At 42.6% G+C, this 17,296-nt stretch overlaps 1 protein-coding gene across 1 annotated transcript in view; it reads right to left on the minus strand.

Moving 5' to 3' along the window:
* FAM120A (family with sequence similarity 120 member A) overlaps positions 1–17,296 on the minus strand; it is a 104,114-nt gene that overhangs the window by 37,190 nt on the left and 49,628 nt on the right. Inside the window, exons 6-9 of the mRNA XM_082842586.1 lie at positions 15,728–15,825; positions 15,206–15,483; positions 4,415–4,502; positions 2,414–2,641 (exon numbers count right to left, since the gene is read on the minus strand). Coding sequence (XP_082698712.1) covers positions 2,414–2,641; positions 4,415–4,502; positions 15,206–15,483; positions 15,728–15,825 — 692 coding nt within the window. The remainder of the gene's footprint in view (positions 1–2,413; positions 2,642–4,414; positions 4,503–15,205; positions 15,484–15,727; positions 15,826–17,296) is intronic.

Consider the following 17,296-nt stretch of genomic DNA (forward strand, 5'->3'; position numbering starts at 1 on the left):
ATTTAGCAGGTTGTAGTCAAAACATATGCTCAAAGAGTCAAAATAAAATCTACATTGTTTTATTTTTAATCTGGAACCAAGAACTAAAGAAAACCATGTAGATGATCCCAAAGTCTTTGAAACAGTCTAGATAGATAACATCAGACAACAAATAGAATAGAAAATGCTGAGAAGTGGCAAATTTTATTTATGAGTCAAGATAGCCATAGGTAATGAAATTCATAATTTTCAATGACCTATACAAAATCCAAGAAATGAGCACCCTGAAAACAAAATGGTCACAAATTTTCTCTACCAAGCTCTTCCATAAAAAATTACCATACACAAAAACGATCTACCTAAGAGAACTCTTTTAAGCGTTATTCATTTTTAAAGTGTTCGGCATGTATCAGGCCTCTGCCCCAGTGCACCAAGTACTCAACAGACGCGTCACACTGACTGAGAGGGCGTGATTGTCACTAGGGGCAGAAAACGAAGGAAGCCCCGTTCTGTTCATCACCCCCATCCCCCTCTGCCAACACAGCAGGGGCTCTGCTGTGGCTCCAGGAGACAAATGACTGCTATGACCACCTGCACCTGAGACCCTGGTCCTGTCTTGAATATTTTATGCCATCAAGGTACATCTCAAGAGATTTCACAAGGAATTTTATTTATGTATATTCATAACATAAAAATATATTTATGACCTCCAGTGTCTATTAACTCTATTGATACATACTTTTAATTATGTCATTGCATTTGCTCTTTCTTTCACATAACTTTTATTTCAAAATTGGTCTTTTCCCTTATCAGAACCTTCATACTCATTAATCTAGTAGCTACATGTGGTTAACACTCATCTAGTGAGTATTACTCTCTCAATATTATGAGACTTTGATAATTCTCTACATTCTTATTATGAAGCTTCACTACAAATGTCTCAGCCTGGACAATTTAATACCAGAGCTACTCAGGTCCCAGGAAACAGTATACATTTTAGTCTAAACTTTTCCCAAATATATTGAAAAATTTTAGGTGGCACCTTAAAATCAGAAGATAGTCGAGTTCACTTTTCTCAACCACAGTGATTTTATCAATATTTGCCCTTGAAATCAGTGAGTACCGAAGAGGAGGACAGGCAGTTTGCATCACTCAGATTGATTTAACCGACAGTCCCCAAGTCAGATCCACCAGCATGACAGGGCACAAACAGCAGGGGGTCCAGGGACCTCATATTCCAAATAACCACAAAGAGAAAGAGCACAATCTTCCCCAAACTCGGGTCCCTTTAAACTTAGCAAAATCCTTTTCCCGCAACAGTAACTTTCACTTACCCTTATAATTTACGTTGGACCTGAAAAATAAAATGTTTACTTTATAACCATAATCTGAGAAGTGATACCACACATGCATACCCATGTCAAATAACAGATGAGACTTGGAGGCAATTACAATTTAAAAATACATTAAAGGACCTGAATAAGTAGTACTGGTCTTCTTTTCCTTTATTGTACAAAATATAATATTCTTCATGTCCTTTAATTTATAAAATATAAAAGTAAGCAGTTCAAATGAGTCAATTAACGGTTAAAGTCCAGCTCAGGAGTGCTGTGGAATGGGAGTGACTTTTGTATTTACTGACTCCATTCTACAAACCACAGATGGACAACAGAAAATAGGAAGAAAGAAGTTTGATCATATATGGTGGTATAGATACTGATGAAAACATGTTAAGTATACATACAGTAATTCACCAATTCTGCATGAGAAATCTGGTCACCAAGTTAACTTGTTAAATTGTAGGTCTGTGATTATAAACATAAAGAGTACAAATCATTGAGGAAGTTTAAGTACACATAGATCTATTCAAGACACTAAGATGCAGAAACAATTAATACCACACTGTGTATCTATTTAAGCATACATTTAGTAAGATAATAATAAATCGACGAGGTCCTGTATTCCATTTTTTGCTCTAAGTGCTCAGTGAGGTAGAGGAACAAGTCGAATTACATGAACTGCTATCAGCCACTCAGAAGTTGGGTATTTCTCGGACAGATGATAAATCAGATATTGAATGTGACATCATAATTTAACTTGACACTACAGCATAAACATGATGTAGGAAATTTTGAAATTAGAAATAAAAAGAATAAAATTACAAATCAGAAAATAATATGACGTGCCGTTAATCAGAAGTTTCAAAAATATTTTGTATTAAATTGAAGAGGAAAATAAGACTTTTCCCAAGTTCTTCTTTTATTATATTTGCAAGTATAAATTTCCATCTTTTTTCTCCAAGTTTAGAAAAGGGAAAATGAACTTTGTTTCAAGTAGCTGGTAAGATAAAAAGCAGTTCCAAAAGGAACAAGGACACGCTCCACAGGAGTGACCACTGTGAGATGACGGCCACACCCACAGCCCCCGTGCATACCTTTGTCAGGACGTGGAAGATGTAGGGGTACATCAGCCCCTTCTTGTGCCGGTGCTCGGCCACTCTCAGCACCTCAGGCGCGACGGGGGGCAGGGGCGGGGTGGTGATGTCCATGTGGTTCCTGGTGGGCATGGACAGGAGGCACGGAATTGGCTGAACAGTGCCAATCTGGCTCCCCTTTCCCTCAGCAAGCTGGCTGCCCGAAGAGGCAGTGGACGAACCTTCTGCCTACAGAGCAATGGGTGAGAGGGGAAAATGGTTTCATGTCACATTTCCACTCCTTTAACCTGTCTGTCCACTTGCAACACAGAGTCCTATCCAGAGACATGTGATTAACAACTTCGCCAATGAGGACAAGGGAGCTATGATCCACTCCTCCTCGGACAGAGGAAGTGGTAATCGGACACCCACTATGCCTGTGTTGGGGGTGGGAGCCTGGAAGACTGCTGCAGCTTCTGCTGGGTGACCCCCACCCATGGCTCCTCCCTTGGGATCCCCGTGGGGTGAATGGCCTTTTGTGGTTGCTAACCCTGGTCCCACCTGGCTCCCCCGACGTGGCCAACTCCTGTGTTTCTGCCTTCTTTGGAGACCCTTCCTAAACTAAATAGGCAGCATCCTCCCTACAGATAAAAAAAACTAATGCTCTGAGACGGTATGCCTTTCATCTGTTGTAACAAGACCAGTAACTCATGGACCTGGGACTCAAAACTAGGCTCAAGTCAGGCCTGCTCTTCACCACCACCACCAGTTGTTATTTAAAGAAGAAACAAAAACCAAACCTCAGGCATTCTCTTAGGTCATTAAAAGCCCCAAATTAAGTATATGTAGAGAACTATCTACCAAAAATTAAAACCAAAGAACAAGCTAATACCATTAAAAATGATGAGTCAGATCTATATATACTAACAGAGAAATATGTGCATGGTAAACTGTCAGGTGAAAAATACTCATTCTGTAACAACCAATAACCAAAATACAGAATGTATGTACATGAATAGGAAAGCGTGTGGACACCAAATGATCACCTCAGTGCTGGATTGCTGCAAGGCAGCAGGACCAAGGGGAGGAAAGGCAGAGGGAGAGTCTTAGTTTTCTCTTTACAAATTTTAGCAAATTCCTAATTGTTTACCAAGAGCAATTATTATTTTTGCAGTAAACTTTTTTTTCTCACAATAAATCCTAGTAATAATACTTGCTCACTGATTTTGTGGCACCTTAAAAAATATACATTTTTCTGTTTTGAAACGAAATGTATTCTTTACAGTGGTATGCAACAAGTGCTTAATTTTATCCATTAAAACGTAAAGTGCCAAAATTAGTCTTAAGAAGAATAACTCATGGATAACTCACGAGTGTTTTGTACACTTTCCATTCCATAGAATGTAGACATGAACAACTGAAAATGCTTTGGGAGGTACTTTGCAAATAGTAGGTATCCAGAAAGCATTTTTGTTACCTATTTGCAGGATAATCATTCAACCGTGAGAATATCTCAGAGTTTTAAACAGATTTCTGATATTCCATCACCTTGTATAAAACAAGCCCTCTTCCAGCCGGAGACCGGCTCATCCTAAGTGATCACATGTGGGGACAGATGTGGCTTTGTAAGTTAAACAGATATTTCTAGAGATGAATATTAACATGTAGAAATAGGAAAAAAAAGGAAAATAAAATTTAGTTTATCTTTTTCATTTTTAATGTATACATCCCAGGTGGTTTTCTCAATCACCACAAAAACCCTACAAGAAATGAGGGTTCTGGAAGGCTATGCAGCGAGCAGAGAGAAGAGGATCTCTACCAGGTCACCACCCTGCCTGTGAAAGAAAGCAGGCTGGTGGCAGCACAGCCCTGGGGTTCTTCCTTCCTCTCTCACCCCTGCCAATGTATTACTCATAAATAACATGCTTAAAAAAAGAGAGAGCATTTTACTTTAAACCAATCCCTGGCACTACATGCTGAAAGAAGGAGAATTTGAAAGAATAAAAGGCATAGACTTACTACCTTTGTTTGGTCTCCTGAGTCTCCCCGTGCTGGAGGTTCTGAATGGCTTCCTGTCTTCTCCCAGCCAATTTTGTTCCCACTGATATGGCTGAACATAAAATGAACAAGAATACTGATTAGTGTCAACCACTTCCCACACATGCTCATGATAATAAGGGCCTGCACTAAGCCTACAGACTCAGTGATACCTTATGCTTTCCTGATCTCACCTCCCCCAACAACCTATCTCCAGAGAGAATCCTATCACAGGAACACTTTCCACCTACTCCAAACAGGTAGGTGGTAACCACCCACTGTGGAAGAGGAATCAAGCGCCTAACTCGTGCCTCACTGCTTAAAGATGGTCTAGGATGTGCTAGTGCCTCAGGGTACAGAGGAGACAAAGGCAGACCTCGCCTTTGGGAGCTCAGTCATCTTGGAGCAGTAAGATTTAAAAAATCATATTTAATTGATAATTATCAGGCAGTAGAAGATTGAATATTATCTGGGTCACATGTTACTCAATTTATAAATAAATGTAAGGTATTACATGTCAAGTGACAATTCAGGGGGGCATTCCTATTCCTGGAAAGGGGCATGGGAGCTAAGGCTCGGGATAACTCACACGAACAAGTCAGAGGTGGGAGGGCGCCTTCCAGGCCAAAGGAGAGGGAATGGATTTGGTGAGCTCAGAGAACAGGGAGTGAACTGAATCTTATTTGGGGAATAACTTTATTTGGCAAAGTAAAAGTGGGAAAAAGAGATGGGGAAGATTACAGAGTATCTTAAACGCCAGAATGACGTATTTCAATCAGTGTTCTTAAAAAACTGTGGGTTGTGACCCATTAGTAGCCTGAGAAAACAATGTAGTGGATTTAAAAAAAATGACATGGGGACTCCCCTGGCGGTCCAGTGGTTAAGACTCCACGCTTCCACTGCAGGGGGCACAGGTTCGATCCCTGGTCAGGGAACTAAGGTCCCACATGCTGCGCAGTGCAGCCAAAAAAAAAAAAGAAAAGAAACGGAATAGACCAGATGCAGTGAATGTGGTATGAATGTTATTATTTCAAAAATTCTTTGTGCATTCGTGTATTATGGGCCACAATGTCAAAGAAAATTTACTTCGGTACCTGGGCAAATTTTGTGAAAAGCACTATCCTGGAGAAGGAGGGAATCTAGAGGGGCTTGAGCAGGGATGCAATGCTGGCGAGCTATAGGGATGGCCTGGGCCACTATAGGCATACACCTTTCGCCTGTCCCTTCCCCTGCAGGGCTCCACGCCAAAATTATCTTCTAAAACCAGTGCTGGCCACAAGGCAAGCCAAGCCAACGTAGAAAGGTTTTACTTGGTTTGCCTTTCTGACTCACATGACAGATTTTAAGACTTGGTAATTCTATCTTCCAAGCGACTTCATTTTAGTTCTATTTAAAAAAAAAAAAAAAAAGCAGTTGCAAAAAGGAGGAGAGATGAGAAGCCTGTCCCATCTTAAACCAAGAATCGTGTCCCATGTTGTGATATTTTGGAGTCTAATTCTAGCTCCTTGATCCCAGTCACGGGATGGGATACCCCAATACCTCCGCATGAAACAAGGTCACCCAGATGCCCAGTTATGCAGCATCCAGGCTCCCTATCTTCAGTGAGGACTCAGAGAAACCACTGTTCTGTCCAAGTTTGCTACTCATGTGTGCAATTTCAGGCTACAACTTTGCAAAACTAGAGGAAACCCAAGTGATGAGAAGGCATAAAAATAAATGTAAGTATTCCAAGAGCACAGTGATCCATCCTGTTTAAAATCCGAGAGAAAAGCAGCTACTACATGAGTGAGTAGATAAGAAGCTGGACAAATTGATTAGCGAATCAATTATTTGTTGAGTGTCTACTGGTCAGGACATGTTATGTGATAACTGTGCCAGGACCTGTGAAATAGGGAAACAGACAGTGGACAATCTTGTCATACATACATCCAAAGTGAGTATTCCATTAGAATGTGGTACAGAGCTGCTTAAAAGGTTGGTGACTTTTATTCTGTGAAATTTTAGAACAAATTATTTGGATACTTACATGTTTTATAAAGAAACATAACATTTGTTACCTACAATTTTAAACATTTATGTATAACACATCAATAAAATGCACACGTGAACAGCTTAATGAATGTCCACAAACTGAACACACCATGTAAGCAACCAAATCGACTCAGGGCTGATATCCCAGGATCCCCTTCTTGACCTGCTCCAGACACTTCCTCAAGGGCAACGGTTATTCTGACTTCTAACAGCAAAGACTTCTTCTATCTGGTTTTGAACGCGATATAAAGAGAGTCATGCGATTGTACACTTTTTGTGTCCAGTTTTGGTTCAACAATACTATTGTACACAGTGCTGGTTTGGTCTCAGTGCTGCATGCATCCCATTGTGGGGGCATGCCACAGTTGGATCTGTAATCCAGCCCTGCAGGAGATCCCTGCCCTTGATGCACTTAGTATTTTGTTGTTCTTGTGTTAGCCTTTTGGGAAGGAATGCGGTGAATCTCAGCATAGTCTAATCTGCACTTCTCTGATAATGATGAAGATAAGCATCTCTCCATGTGTGACATCTTCTTTTGTGTTGTGCCTATTCAAACATTCTACAATAGGTGGAGAATGTACAGAATGTTCTTATGGACTTATAGGAAGAAATTATATGTTCTGGATACAAGTTCTTGGTCAGGTGTATGGACTGCAATTATCTTCCATGCCCTGCTGGACTGCCACCCCTCCCACTTTACAACAGATTGACGTTTTTGTATACATGTGATGCCTCATCTTGTACGACTTGGCTGCAACTGGGTGCAGCCTTCCCTGACCACCCCATCCTTGCTATTCTCATTTCTGTGTTTCCTTCATGGCATGCATCATATTCAGCACTAATTCTAATTACTGTCTGTTTTCATCATTCAATTATAAACTCCATGAAGATAATAAGACCTTAGAGTCACTACTGAACAGGTGTCCAACAGTTGAATGAGTAAATCACATAACTGTAGCCTAAAGGTATATGGCAAAGAAGGTATCAAACCTGGGTTTTATATGGGTAGAGTGTGATGGGGGGAGACCATACCAACACTACTACTCAAGTGGAAAGCTTGTCCCACTTAAGATGACATAGAATTTTTATTTATAAATCTTAGTTTTGTTTTATATAGATTATCAAACTAAAAATAATGTCATAATCTAAATGCTCATAAGACCTTTTATTTTTATTTATTTATTTTAATTTTTTTTTTTTTTTTTGGCTGTGTTGGGTCTTCACTGCTGCGTGAGGTCTTTCTCTCGTTGTGGCGAGTGGGGGTTACTCTTCGTTGCGGTGCGCAGGCCTCTCTTGTTGTGGAGCACAGGCTCTAGGCACGCGGGCTTCAGTAGTTGCAGCATGCAGGCTCAGTAGCTGTGGTGCGCGGGCTCTAGGGCGTGCAGACTTCAGTAGCTGTGGCTCTCTGGCTCTTGAGCACAGGTCAGTAGTTGTGGTGCACGGGCTTAGCTGCTCCGCGGCATGTGGGATCTTCCTGGACCAGGGCTCGAACCCGTATCCCCTGCATTGGCAGGTGGATTCTTAATCACTGCACCACCAGGGAAGTCCTTCATAAGACCTTTTAATACTATACTATAAAATCTAAAATTCTGCCTGAAAATAATCTTGACAATAGCCAATTTTTTTAAAGTCCAGAATATTTCAATAGGATAACTATATTACTTTACAACTTAAGAAAACAAAATATTTGAATATAACAAATGCCTTGTTTTGAAGAACAAGATAGATCAGAGATTTCAGAATTATTTGTATATTCAGTTAGGTTCCATTCTATACAACTGCTCCCACCTCATAATCACATTTAGAACTGCTAACGTCGATGTGAAGTTTCATCAGCTGTGCCTTGGGGAGACCTGCTGAGACCCATGCAGACCACAGGGAATTCTGCATGTATTCTCAAGTTGAATTTTCCTGCTCACCCCAAGGCAAAACTCTCTGCTGGTAAAATTCAGGTTGAGAGAGAAGGAATCCACTCACAGCCACAGCAAAAGTGACTGGATTCAAACCCAGACCCACCATTCCAGACATTACCACATGCTATTACCAAAAGCCATTAAGATGCACTTATGATGCAGTAGGTAATCAACAGAAAAGAACTACCCTCATACCAGATACCAGATACCCTCATACCAGATTGGTGGCAAGGAGAAAGGCCAGCATCACACCACTAGGTTCTGTGGACTCTCAGGAGGCGATGCAAGGTCTCACTGTATTCCAGGACACCTGGGGCTTTTTCTGCACTAAAGCTGGTTGAAAGTAGCCAGTTGTCCTAACCACTGAATTCTCTCCTACACATTTTTGTAGTCAGCAGGTTGGTGATGCTAGGATGGAAATAGACTGGTGTCCATTTACGCCAAGTGTAAAAGTGTCTGACCGGTCACATGCCCCCCTGCCATGGGTGTGGTTTGTTTTTATGGAACAGAAAAGGAAGACAGCATTGACCACAAGCTGACTTACTTGTCAACAGGAAAGAAAGAAAAGTCAAATAAAACTAAAGGGAAGGAGCGAAACATGAAAGATCAAATCGTCAGTAGCACTATCTAGTGTATGTGTGTAAGGTCACAGATACGGCTAAACCATGTAAAGCTTCAACAAGCGTGCATACATTTTCATTTCCATATGCTCCCCAACTCGGGAATGGAAGGGAGACTTGATCCACAGCCTGTTCTCATTCAACAGACCCCCAAGAATTCTGAGGAAGGGACCTGGCAGTCAGGTGCTTCTACTGCAGAGGGTGAAGATTTGAGATCCCTGATAAGGGAAGCCACAAGATTATCACATACAAACACCCTAGGTACAGTCTCCCTATGCCCCAAATTAAGCTAGCGTCACACATTCAGATTCTTTCATAAAAGCTGGTAACAGAAGTACTGGTCTTGTTCCTGTGCAGCAGTCAGATGGGCCTCGTGTCCCGAATGCTACTCTTTCATGTTTGTCAGGACTTCTCATGCTTTTCCCACCCAAGTGAAGGTTCAGAGACACCCGAGTCAGATGAGCTCGACAGAAAATGCCTACATGGGTCAGTAGGTGGCTAGAACAAATACAGACCTTCTCCCTATGATGGCATAGATAATCATTAATTTTTACCAAATATAAAAATTCAGAATAGTTTTTCTGAGAAGATACTAGAAACGTTAGCTTATGTTAAAAAATCAATATATAAATGTAAAGTAGCCATTTGTCTGGCACAACAGCGTAACAATCTGAAAGGAAAAATCTGCAGCTGTATTTAGCCTGTCTGGGACTGGGTACCCTAGGGCAGGGTAACATGTAATTGTCTTTGCAAACCACACAGTTTCTTTGGAGAGGAAGCCTGACAGGACTCAGAGTAGAACACCAATACCACTTAAAGGAAAAAAGATGCATTAGAAGAAGCATGTTTCCTAGGACACCAGATCAAGGGCGCTAAATGAAATTCTTTAGGTATTTTACATTAAGAATGAAGTCATATGTTTTGGTATTTTATTGGACTCGTAGTTAGTTTTTAAATAATAATGATAGCTGTCACTTACTGTGGTTACTCATCAACTGATTTAAATCACAAACAACCCAGAGCCCTCCCATTCACATTGGGCACATTGGGCCCAGGGAGCTCTAGGTCACATAACCCCAAGTGGTATCTAGCAAGACAAGCCATGGGAGGTTGGGGTACTGGGTCCTGACAGCATTGGGCCTCTGCACTGGTCAACAGTCTCTCAGGCACTGACAGCGACCTTCTATAGCCCAGATCTGGTCCCACAGGGACCACATGGGGGCATGCAAAGCTTATACAACACATGCCACCATGACACGATTCCTCAAAATCGATGTGTACATAAATGTACAGGGAAAGAGAACAAATCTATACAAATGAAGTCACAAAGTGGAGAAAAATCAAGTTAGTCTTGTCTCCTAATAGGACTTTTAAATATCCATTTAAAAATTGTCAGTAGTGGCATGCAAAAACACTGAAGCAATATTCAGTGTACACATACATATTTACATTTATACATACAAATAAAAATACATACTTACATAAGTGTAGTCAGTATAAAAAGGAAAAAGGAAAAAAGGCAAGTTGCTGTCCCTAAGATCTCATTATTGTAAAAACCCTATGTTAGTATATGCAGTAAAAAATAAGGTGTTTGAATATTCACCAATCTTTTGAAAATAGTTGTCTCTCTAGAGGTGGGATCATGGGGCATTTCCTATATTGTATTTTCTAATGTTTGAATTCTATAACTGTGTATTGAAATGGTAATTAGAAAGAAGATACAAAGTAACTGAAAACTGCAAATTAGCAACCTCAGATCAGACTCAAATTCTAAAAGCCAATAAATCTATGAAAATAATATAAACACCTCCACAAGAATTCAACTGTAATTCTTAATTCAACCAAAACAGAATTACAAAGATTTGACAAAGACCAGGAAAGAAGAAAAGAAAAACAAGAATATAGCCTGAGGTTTGGTTTGGTTTTGTTTTTTACATTTTAACCAATAATAGAGAAAGAAGTACATGCTGATGATACTCTAAGAAAAGGAATAGGAAAAACAAGTTATTTAGTTAGGCAACACATTCCTTTCTTATTTTACTTCAAAATAATTGGTCTGGACTAGCTGCCCAGGCACCGGCCTATGCCCTTTGACACACAAAGAACCACAGCATGAGCAGCAGGCTGCGTTTCTACAGAAGTGAAGCCACCAAGGAGACTCAGGACAGCTTCAGCCCTGGCCGGGACGCCCGACTCACCATAGCTGTGTGCAGGGGGCCTCTCGTAGCCTGAGACTCCTTGTCTGGCACAGACCTGCAAACCCTGCAGGGACACGTGCTGACTTCAAGAGAACAACAACCCAGGAAGTTCATTCCAGCAGTGCGATGGGAAAGACACCTGAACACTCCCAGCTGAAGAGACTAAAATGCCAGGTAAGGTACTAAAAAAGGGGAGGGAGATAAAGGACAGGGCCTGCCGAGTGCATACAGACACACATACAGCAAAGGTGCCACCATCTGAACCTGAAGACCAGCCAGGAGACACTTTCACACCTGGCAACTCCTCCATAGGACACCTTAGCATGTTCTTCCTTTCACATCGGAACATTCTTTGGAGTGGCTCCATAGTATTCCCTATAAGGAATGTCTCTATTGTCTGCATTTGGGGCATACACAGATCTTTTGCTCTTAAATGCTCCCCCACACCCACCTTTGCACACAGACGGTGCAAACCCTACCAGGAGGAAGATCCACAGCCCTCAGACTCCTGTGGGTCATGGTAACCGCAGAGACCGAGGACCTGCCAGGAGAGCCTAAACCTCGTGTCCCACCAACTCCACTGATGCCCCCCACTGAACTTTATCTTTAAAAACCAATGTTTGCCAATTTTATAGGTTAAAGAAAGGTACCTTGTTATGTTTTAAGTTGCATGCCTTTGATTTTTTTTTTTAGTGAGAGTGAACAACATTCTTTCGTATTATTGACCATCTGTGTTTCCTCTGTGAACTGCAAGTTTATATTCTTTGCCATATAAAGCAGTTACCTTTTTAATCTGTAGGAAGCTGGGTGGTTTTTTGGGGGGAGGGGCTTATTTGGGGGGGTATTTTGGGGAGGGTTATTCTGTAACAGGCCCCATTACCCATCAGCACCATCCTTTAAAAAAAAAAATGCTACTGCTTTTCCACTGGGGAAATGAGGCCATTTATTTTGTGATCTCCCATATTCGGGATTATTTTCCAGTACTGCAGGGAATATGGTGGAAGGAGTGCAAATGCCTGAGGGAACTGAACAGGAAAGGGCACACCCAGCCAGGGCCGGTGCAGGCCTCCCTCCTCTCTATTGTACAAGTCGGTGTCTTAGGGTGGGGCAATTAAAAATGTTTCTACAGTCAATCTGCAGAAGGTGGTACGACAAGAGGCACTTCAGTTCAACTGTGCAGTAATTTCCCTAGCCAAATGGCCTGGCCACCCAGACACCTGCCCATCCCTAGGACAAAGAGCACCCAGATTGGAGCAAATTCATTTCCAAAGAAACACTGGGATCTTTCTAGCCCCAGGGCCATTCCAAGCAAATACTGTGGATGTTTCCCATCACTCTTAGAACAGAATTCAGAGTGTACGCCACCCAGCCTCCACCTTACTCGACACCGCAGCCGCAGCCGCACTGGCTTCCCCTTCCTCTACCCCGCACTCGTCCAGCTCTCTCCCCGCTCCGTCACGGCTTGAATCCTGCCTCTCTGGAAGCAATCCCTCCTCCAGACCAACTTGTCTGGTGTCTGCCTCGCATACTCACCACTTGGGTTATCTGTTCATTTGTCTACTCACTTCTTTGCAGGCCTCCATCAGCACGCCACATCTGCGCTGCCTGCCACTATGCTCAACGGTAGACGGCAAGTGCTCAGGTGTTGCTTGGCTAAATGAATGGATGATTTCTTTCCCTTAAGACCATCCTGAGAGCACAGTGCAGATCCAGGAGTCCCAATTTCAGTCCAAACCAAAGGTAAACCAAATCCTGACTTACTGCCCCTACTTAGTTTCTGAACTAGGAGGGCAGTTCTCTGTCCTATGCGCGGCCTCCAAAGTGTACACACATAACTTATTCAAACAGAATCCTCACCCTGAAATCATGAACGCTACCATTCTTAGCATCCCGCCACAAGTAAGGGATGCCCATAATCAGATCCTACTCTGCCTGGCTTATGATCCTGAAGCCTCTGGTACAAGCGCCCTATCCCCTTTTCCTTCCCTCCTCCCTCTCAATTTTAACACACCTATCTCTTACTTGTTACAATAAATGGAAAAACAGATTTAAGGAAATAAAAACATTGCTAAGCCACATAACTTGATCCAGGCTTAGCAATCTTTCAATTCCAGATTGTGGATGTGCTCTGCCTTTCTGACCACATTTCACACCACAAGAGGGTGAGAGGCCCATGCCATCCCCACATATGGAGTTCCCCTTCCAGAGGCTCCTCCAGAAAAACATAGTAAAAATGCCCTGAGTTGGGGGTACAGACAGTTAAGTGCTACAGAGCTCAGAGGTAGGAGAAATGATTAAAATTGAGGAAGAGCTCCAGGGAAGGCTACACTGATCAGAACCTTTGGGAACAGGGCAGAGTTGAGTACGCACAAGAAAAGGGAGGGGCTCTCATGCAATCTTATCCACTCAAGTTCAACTCATATCCTAACAGGGCAGCTTGCCAAATTAAGCAGGCAACTTACATTATCTCCGCATCCCTACCCGAAGGAACAGGATCACCACTGGACCTCCCCAGACCAGGGCCTCTCCTGGCTCACAACGCTCATCACCTGCACAGGACTCCAAGCCACAAACAGTGGCTCTGTGTCTTATTTCTACCTGTGTTTCAGAGTCTAGAAAGAATGTTTCTTACTAAAATGAACCTGCCTATAGATATCTTGGTCTTGCTGACATGAGTCAATTATTCAAAGAAAACATAGTTCCTTAGTGAGTGAAAGGGCTCCTGAGACATCTATCAGCTGTTCTCAAACTTCTCTGTGCTGAAGAGTCACATGGTCTCATTTACACCTGCAGATTTCTAAGCCCCAACAAAGCAATTCTCATTCAGTAGGTCTTAAATATATTATCTTTCTAGAAGGTTAATTTAAAAGTCTGAATGTTAAATTACAACTTTTTCCTTCATTTTAGAATTTTAGGATTGCACATACAACAAGTAAATATTTATGCATTTTATGCTTCTGTTTCACAATAGCACACATCCCTGGCTGGCAGCAAACTCCTCAGTAACTGCCGCCCAAGGTCAGCAGACTTAATGCCCATTTTACAGATGGAGAAAAAGCGGACAAAAGAGGAAGAATCTCTGGCTTCAGGTGACACACCCATAGAATCTGCAGGAAGACTGGAAACTGTGTCTCAGACTTTCATACAGCAGAAACTGACAGAGCAATAACTGGCCATGGGCATTTACTGAGAATCAGCGTTCAAACCGAGGAAAAGGAGATGCAGATGTAAAGAAAAGAAAGACTCTTCCTTTCCTTTCTTCTTTCTTTTTTTGAAATCAGGTTTCTTAGAAACATAAGATTATGTAAGGGGAGGAGGAGGACTGTGAATTTTAAGACCTTCTCGATCAGATTCTAACAAATTTAAGTATTTGAAAATGCATTTATTCAGGGAGACACATTGTTTAAAATACTCCTTCTACAGGGAGAATTCCAACCTGGGTCTGGCAGCTTTCCATGGTTTTGGTTGGGTGAACAGTGTTATTTCAAGAACAGTCCTATGAGCTGCTGAGTTGGGGTTCAAGTTGCTGAATTCAGGAGGAAAGGAAATTCTGATTCCCCCTCAATCCAGGAGCCAAGAGACTGAAAGCCACAGGAGTCTAACTTAAAATGCTTTCTGGGGGTGGGACTAGGGGAATCACAGCCCAAAAGAGAGTAAGGGTCAGGCAGAACTTGACCAGATAACTTAACCATGTTTGGTGGTCACATAAACTAATTTTCCTAAAGTTCCACCCAAAAAGAGCGCGGGGGTTGGGAACACCAAGGCTTTGGGCTGGCATAGTACAGATTTTCAACCTTGGAAGCCTCGAGGAAACATCCAACCTTTTCTTTCGGTCTGAGGAGTCTTGGTCCAAGCACAGAGTAACTGTCACCTACCTATAACAAACAGCACGTTTGAGCACAACCATCGGTGCCGTGGGCTGGCCAGCCAGAAGGTGGCTTCCCTGGGGACTACAAGCTACTTAAGAAGCTGCTACACTTCTGGAAAGCACCAACTACTCCATACACCACTCACTTTGCAGCTCCTCCACTGCCTTCATCATTGTCTGAAGATGATGACGTAGAAGAACCAGGAAAGTACGCTGAGTCCACGTGATTGGGACTGCCGCTTGGAGCTGGGTTGATCGGGGAGGACCGTTCATACAGTGGGGTATGCTTTCCTTCATGAGGAATGTTACTGTAGTTCTGCTCAGTCAGATTCTTTCCGCTGGTTTCCAAGGTGAGAGCCGGCTCAGCGAGGCTGTATGGGTGTGGACCCTGGCCCGGAGCACCTGGGCTGGGCACCTGGGGGGCCTGAAACAGAGGGTATAGATCACACATGCATACACACTGCCTGCATGGCCCGGAACACATAAGCATAATCCGGCCTTGGCTAAGTTTTAATTCAACAAACACTGTGAAGCAGGTGCTTCACATATCCTGAGTTTAAGAAATTATTTTAGCATTCATTAAGATCTGATGCATATGCAGCTTTCAAGGCAGCTGTCCCACACCAAGGCTGGGCAGACCAGCTGAGGAAGGAAAGGAAAGGCCTTACCACAGGCTTTGCTTGCAGAGACGTCTGTGGAATGTTGAGCATCTGGGGGGGGACATACGGTGGCACTATCCCAGGCATTCCAAACGGATTTGGTCTGGCTGTTTCATCAATACGGAAAGAAAACAATAAAACAACTGTGAGCAGAAGGACATTCCCCAGGACACAGCGGTGGCTAGCACACATCTCCATCTGTCTTGCACCTCCTCAGGTGCCAGCACACCACTGGCCCCACTTCCCAGAAACCTTCAGAAATTCATGTTTAACATTAAAAATACTTAATCTTATGATGACCAATTTTATACACTGGGGCTAGAATTCTAACTTTCAAGAGTTTTCAATTAATGTCTGATGGTCTTTTTGCTTTTGTCCATTTCTTTGAATGCCTGGCTTGTCTGTCTTTAACTTAACAGGTGTTCTTGTTCTCTCTCTGCTCACTGCTGACAAAGCTGGAAGCCCTGTAGTACTCTAAGCACTAAAGGAACAAAAGAAGGACACAGCACTTCCCCTTCCACACGTGAAACAATGGAATTTTTCTATTTAAACTAAAATTAGGTTCGTAGCTACTAGCACACTTTTAAATACAAAAAGTGAAGTGTGGTAGTCACTGCCTATACTTTTGGTTTGTTTTCATTGTTAAGGAAACCATGATCAGGTTACACATGCATTATACATGCACTGCGGGGTCAGTAAAACTTGGGATTTTGTGCTCCCTTAGAAAATGACTTTATAAAACCTGTTCTGACGTATGCTGGCATTTGCCCTTCATTATCCTCGTGCTAACTTGTAACAGTGAAGCACAGAATGGAAGCCACGTAGAGAAGCGGCCCCAAACACAACGTCAGGCAGGAGTGGGTCCCATGTCAGCTTAAAGACATGACATAAAGCAATCAACTCAGCCCAAGGTTCAGAAACCTCCATATCCACAACACTGAGTCTCCTTGCGGGTCTGAGGACAGGTGGGGGTCAGCACAAGCAAGGCCAGCAGGGTAATGCCCCCAGCATGTGGTGATAGGGGATGAGTGTAGCCTTCATGTCAAAGACACTTCAAAATATCATGATTTACTAATGTGATAAAAATGAGGAGACTCTTCAGGGCTTTGTTCACTTGCTGAACAGTTAGGTGTGGCGTGCCTGAGAGGACAGGCTGCGAGGGCCAGCCCAGGGCTACTACAAGACCCGGGGGTGTCATCAGGACTCAGACTGCAGGAGACACAGAGAAAATACACCCAGTGAGAAAACACAACAGACCCTACTGGTGCCCCCACGGCCACACCGTCTCTTCCTTAGGTTTCTTTTAAAAACAGAACAAAACCAAGCCTAGAGCTACCTCAACGCGAACGTCATTTATCAGGAAGAGTGCTTTTCTAACTTCAAAACCTGAGGGACATCAGGTGAGAAACACACAACCCATAAACCACTACCAACTTGTCAAGAAAAATAAACACACATTTAATTTAACTAAAAAAAAATAATAAAGTGCCCCAAACCCTCCCTCTCATTCTTTGAAAGGAAACTCCCACTGATTCCTAACCTGAGGCTCCCTGAGCCAATCCAGTCCTGGGCCGCAAG

The sequence above is a fragment of the Leucopleurus acutus genome (assembly GCF_964270905.1).
Source record: "Leucopleurus acutus genome assembly, chromosome: 7".
Lineage (NCBI taxonomy): Eukaryota > Metazoa > Chordata > Mammalia > Artiodactyla > Delphinidae > Leucopleurus > Leucopleurus acutus.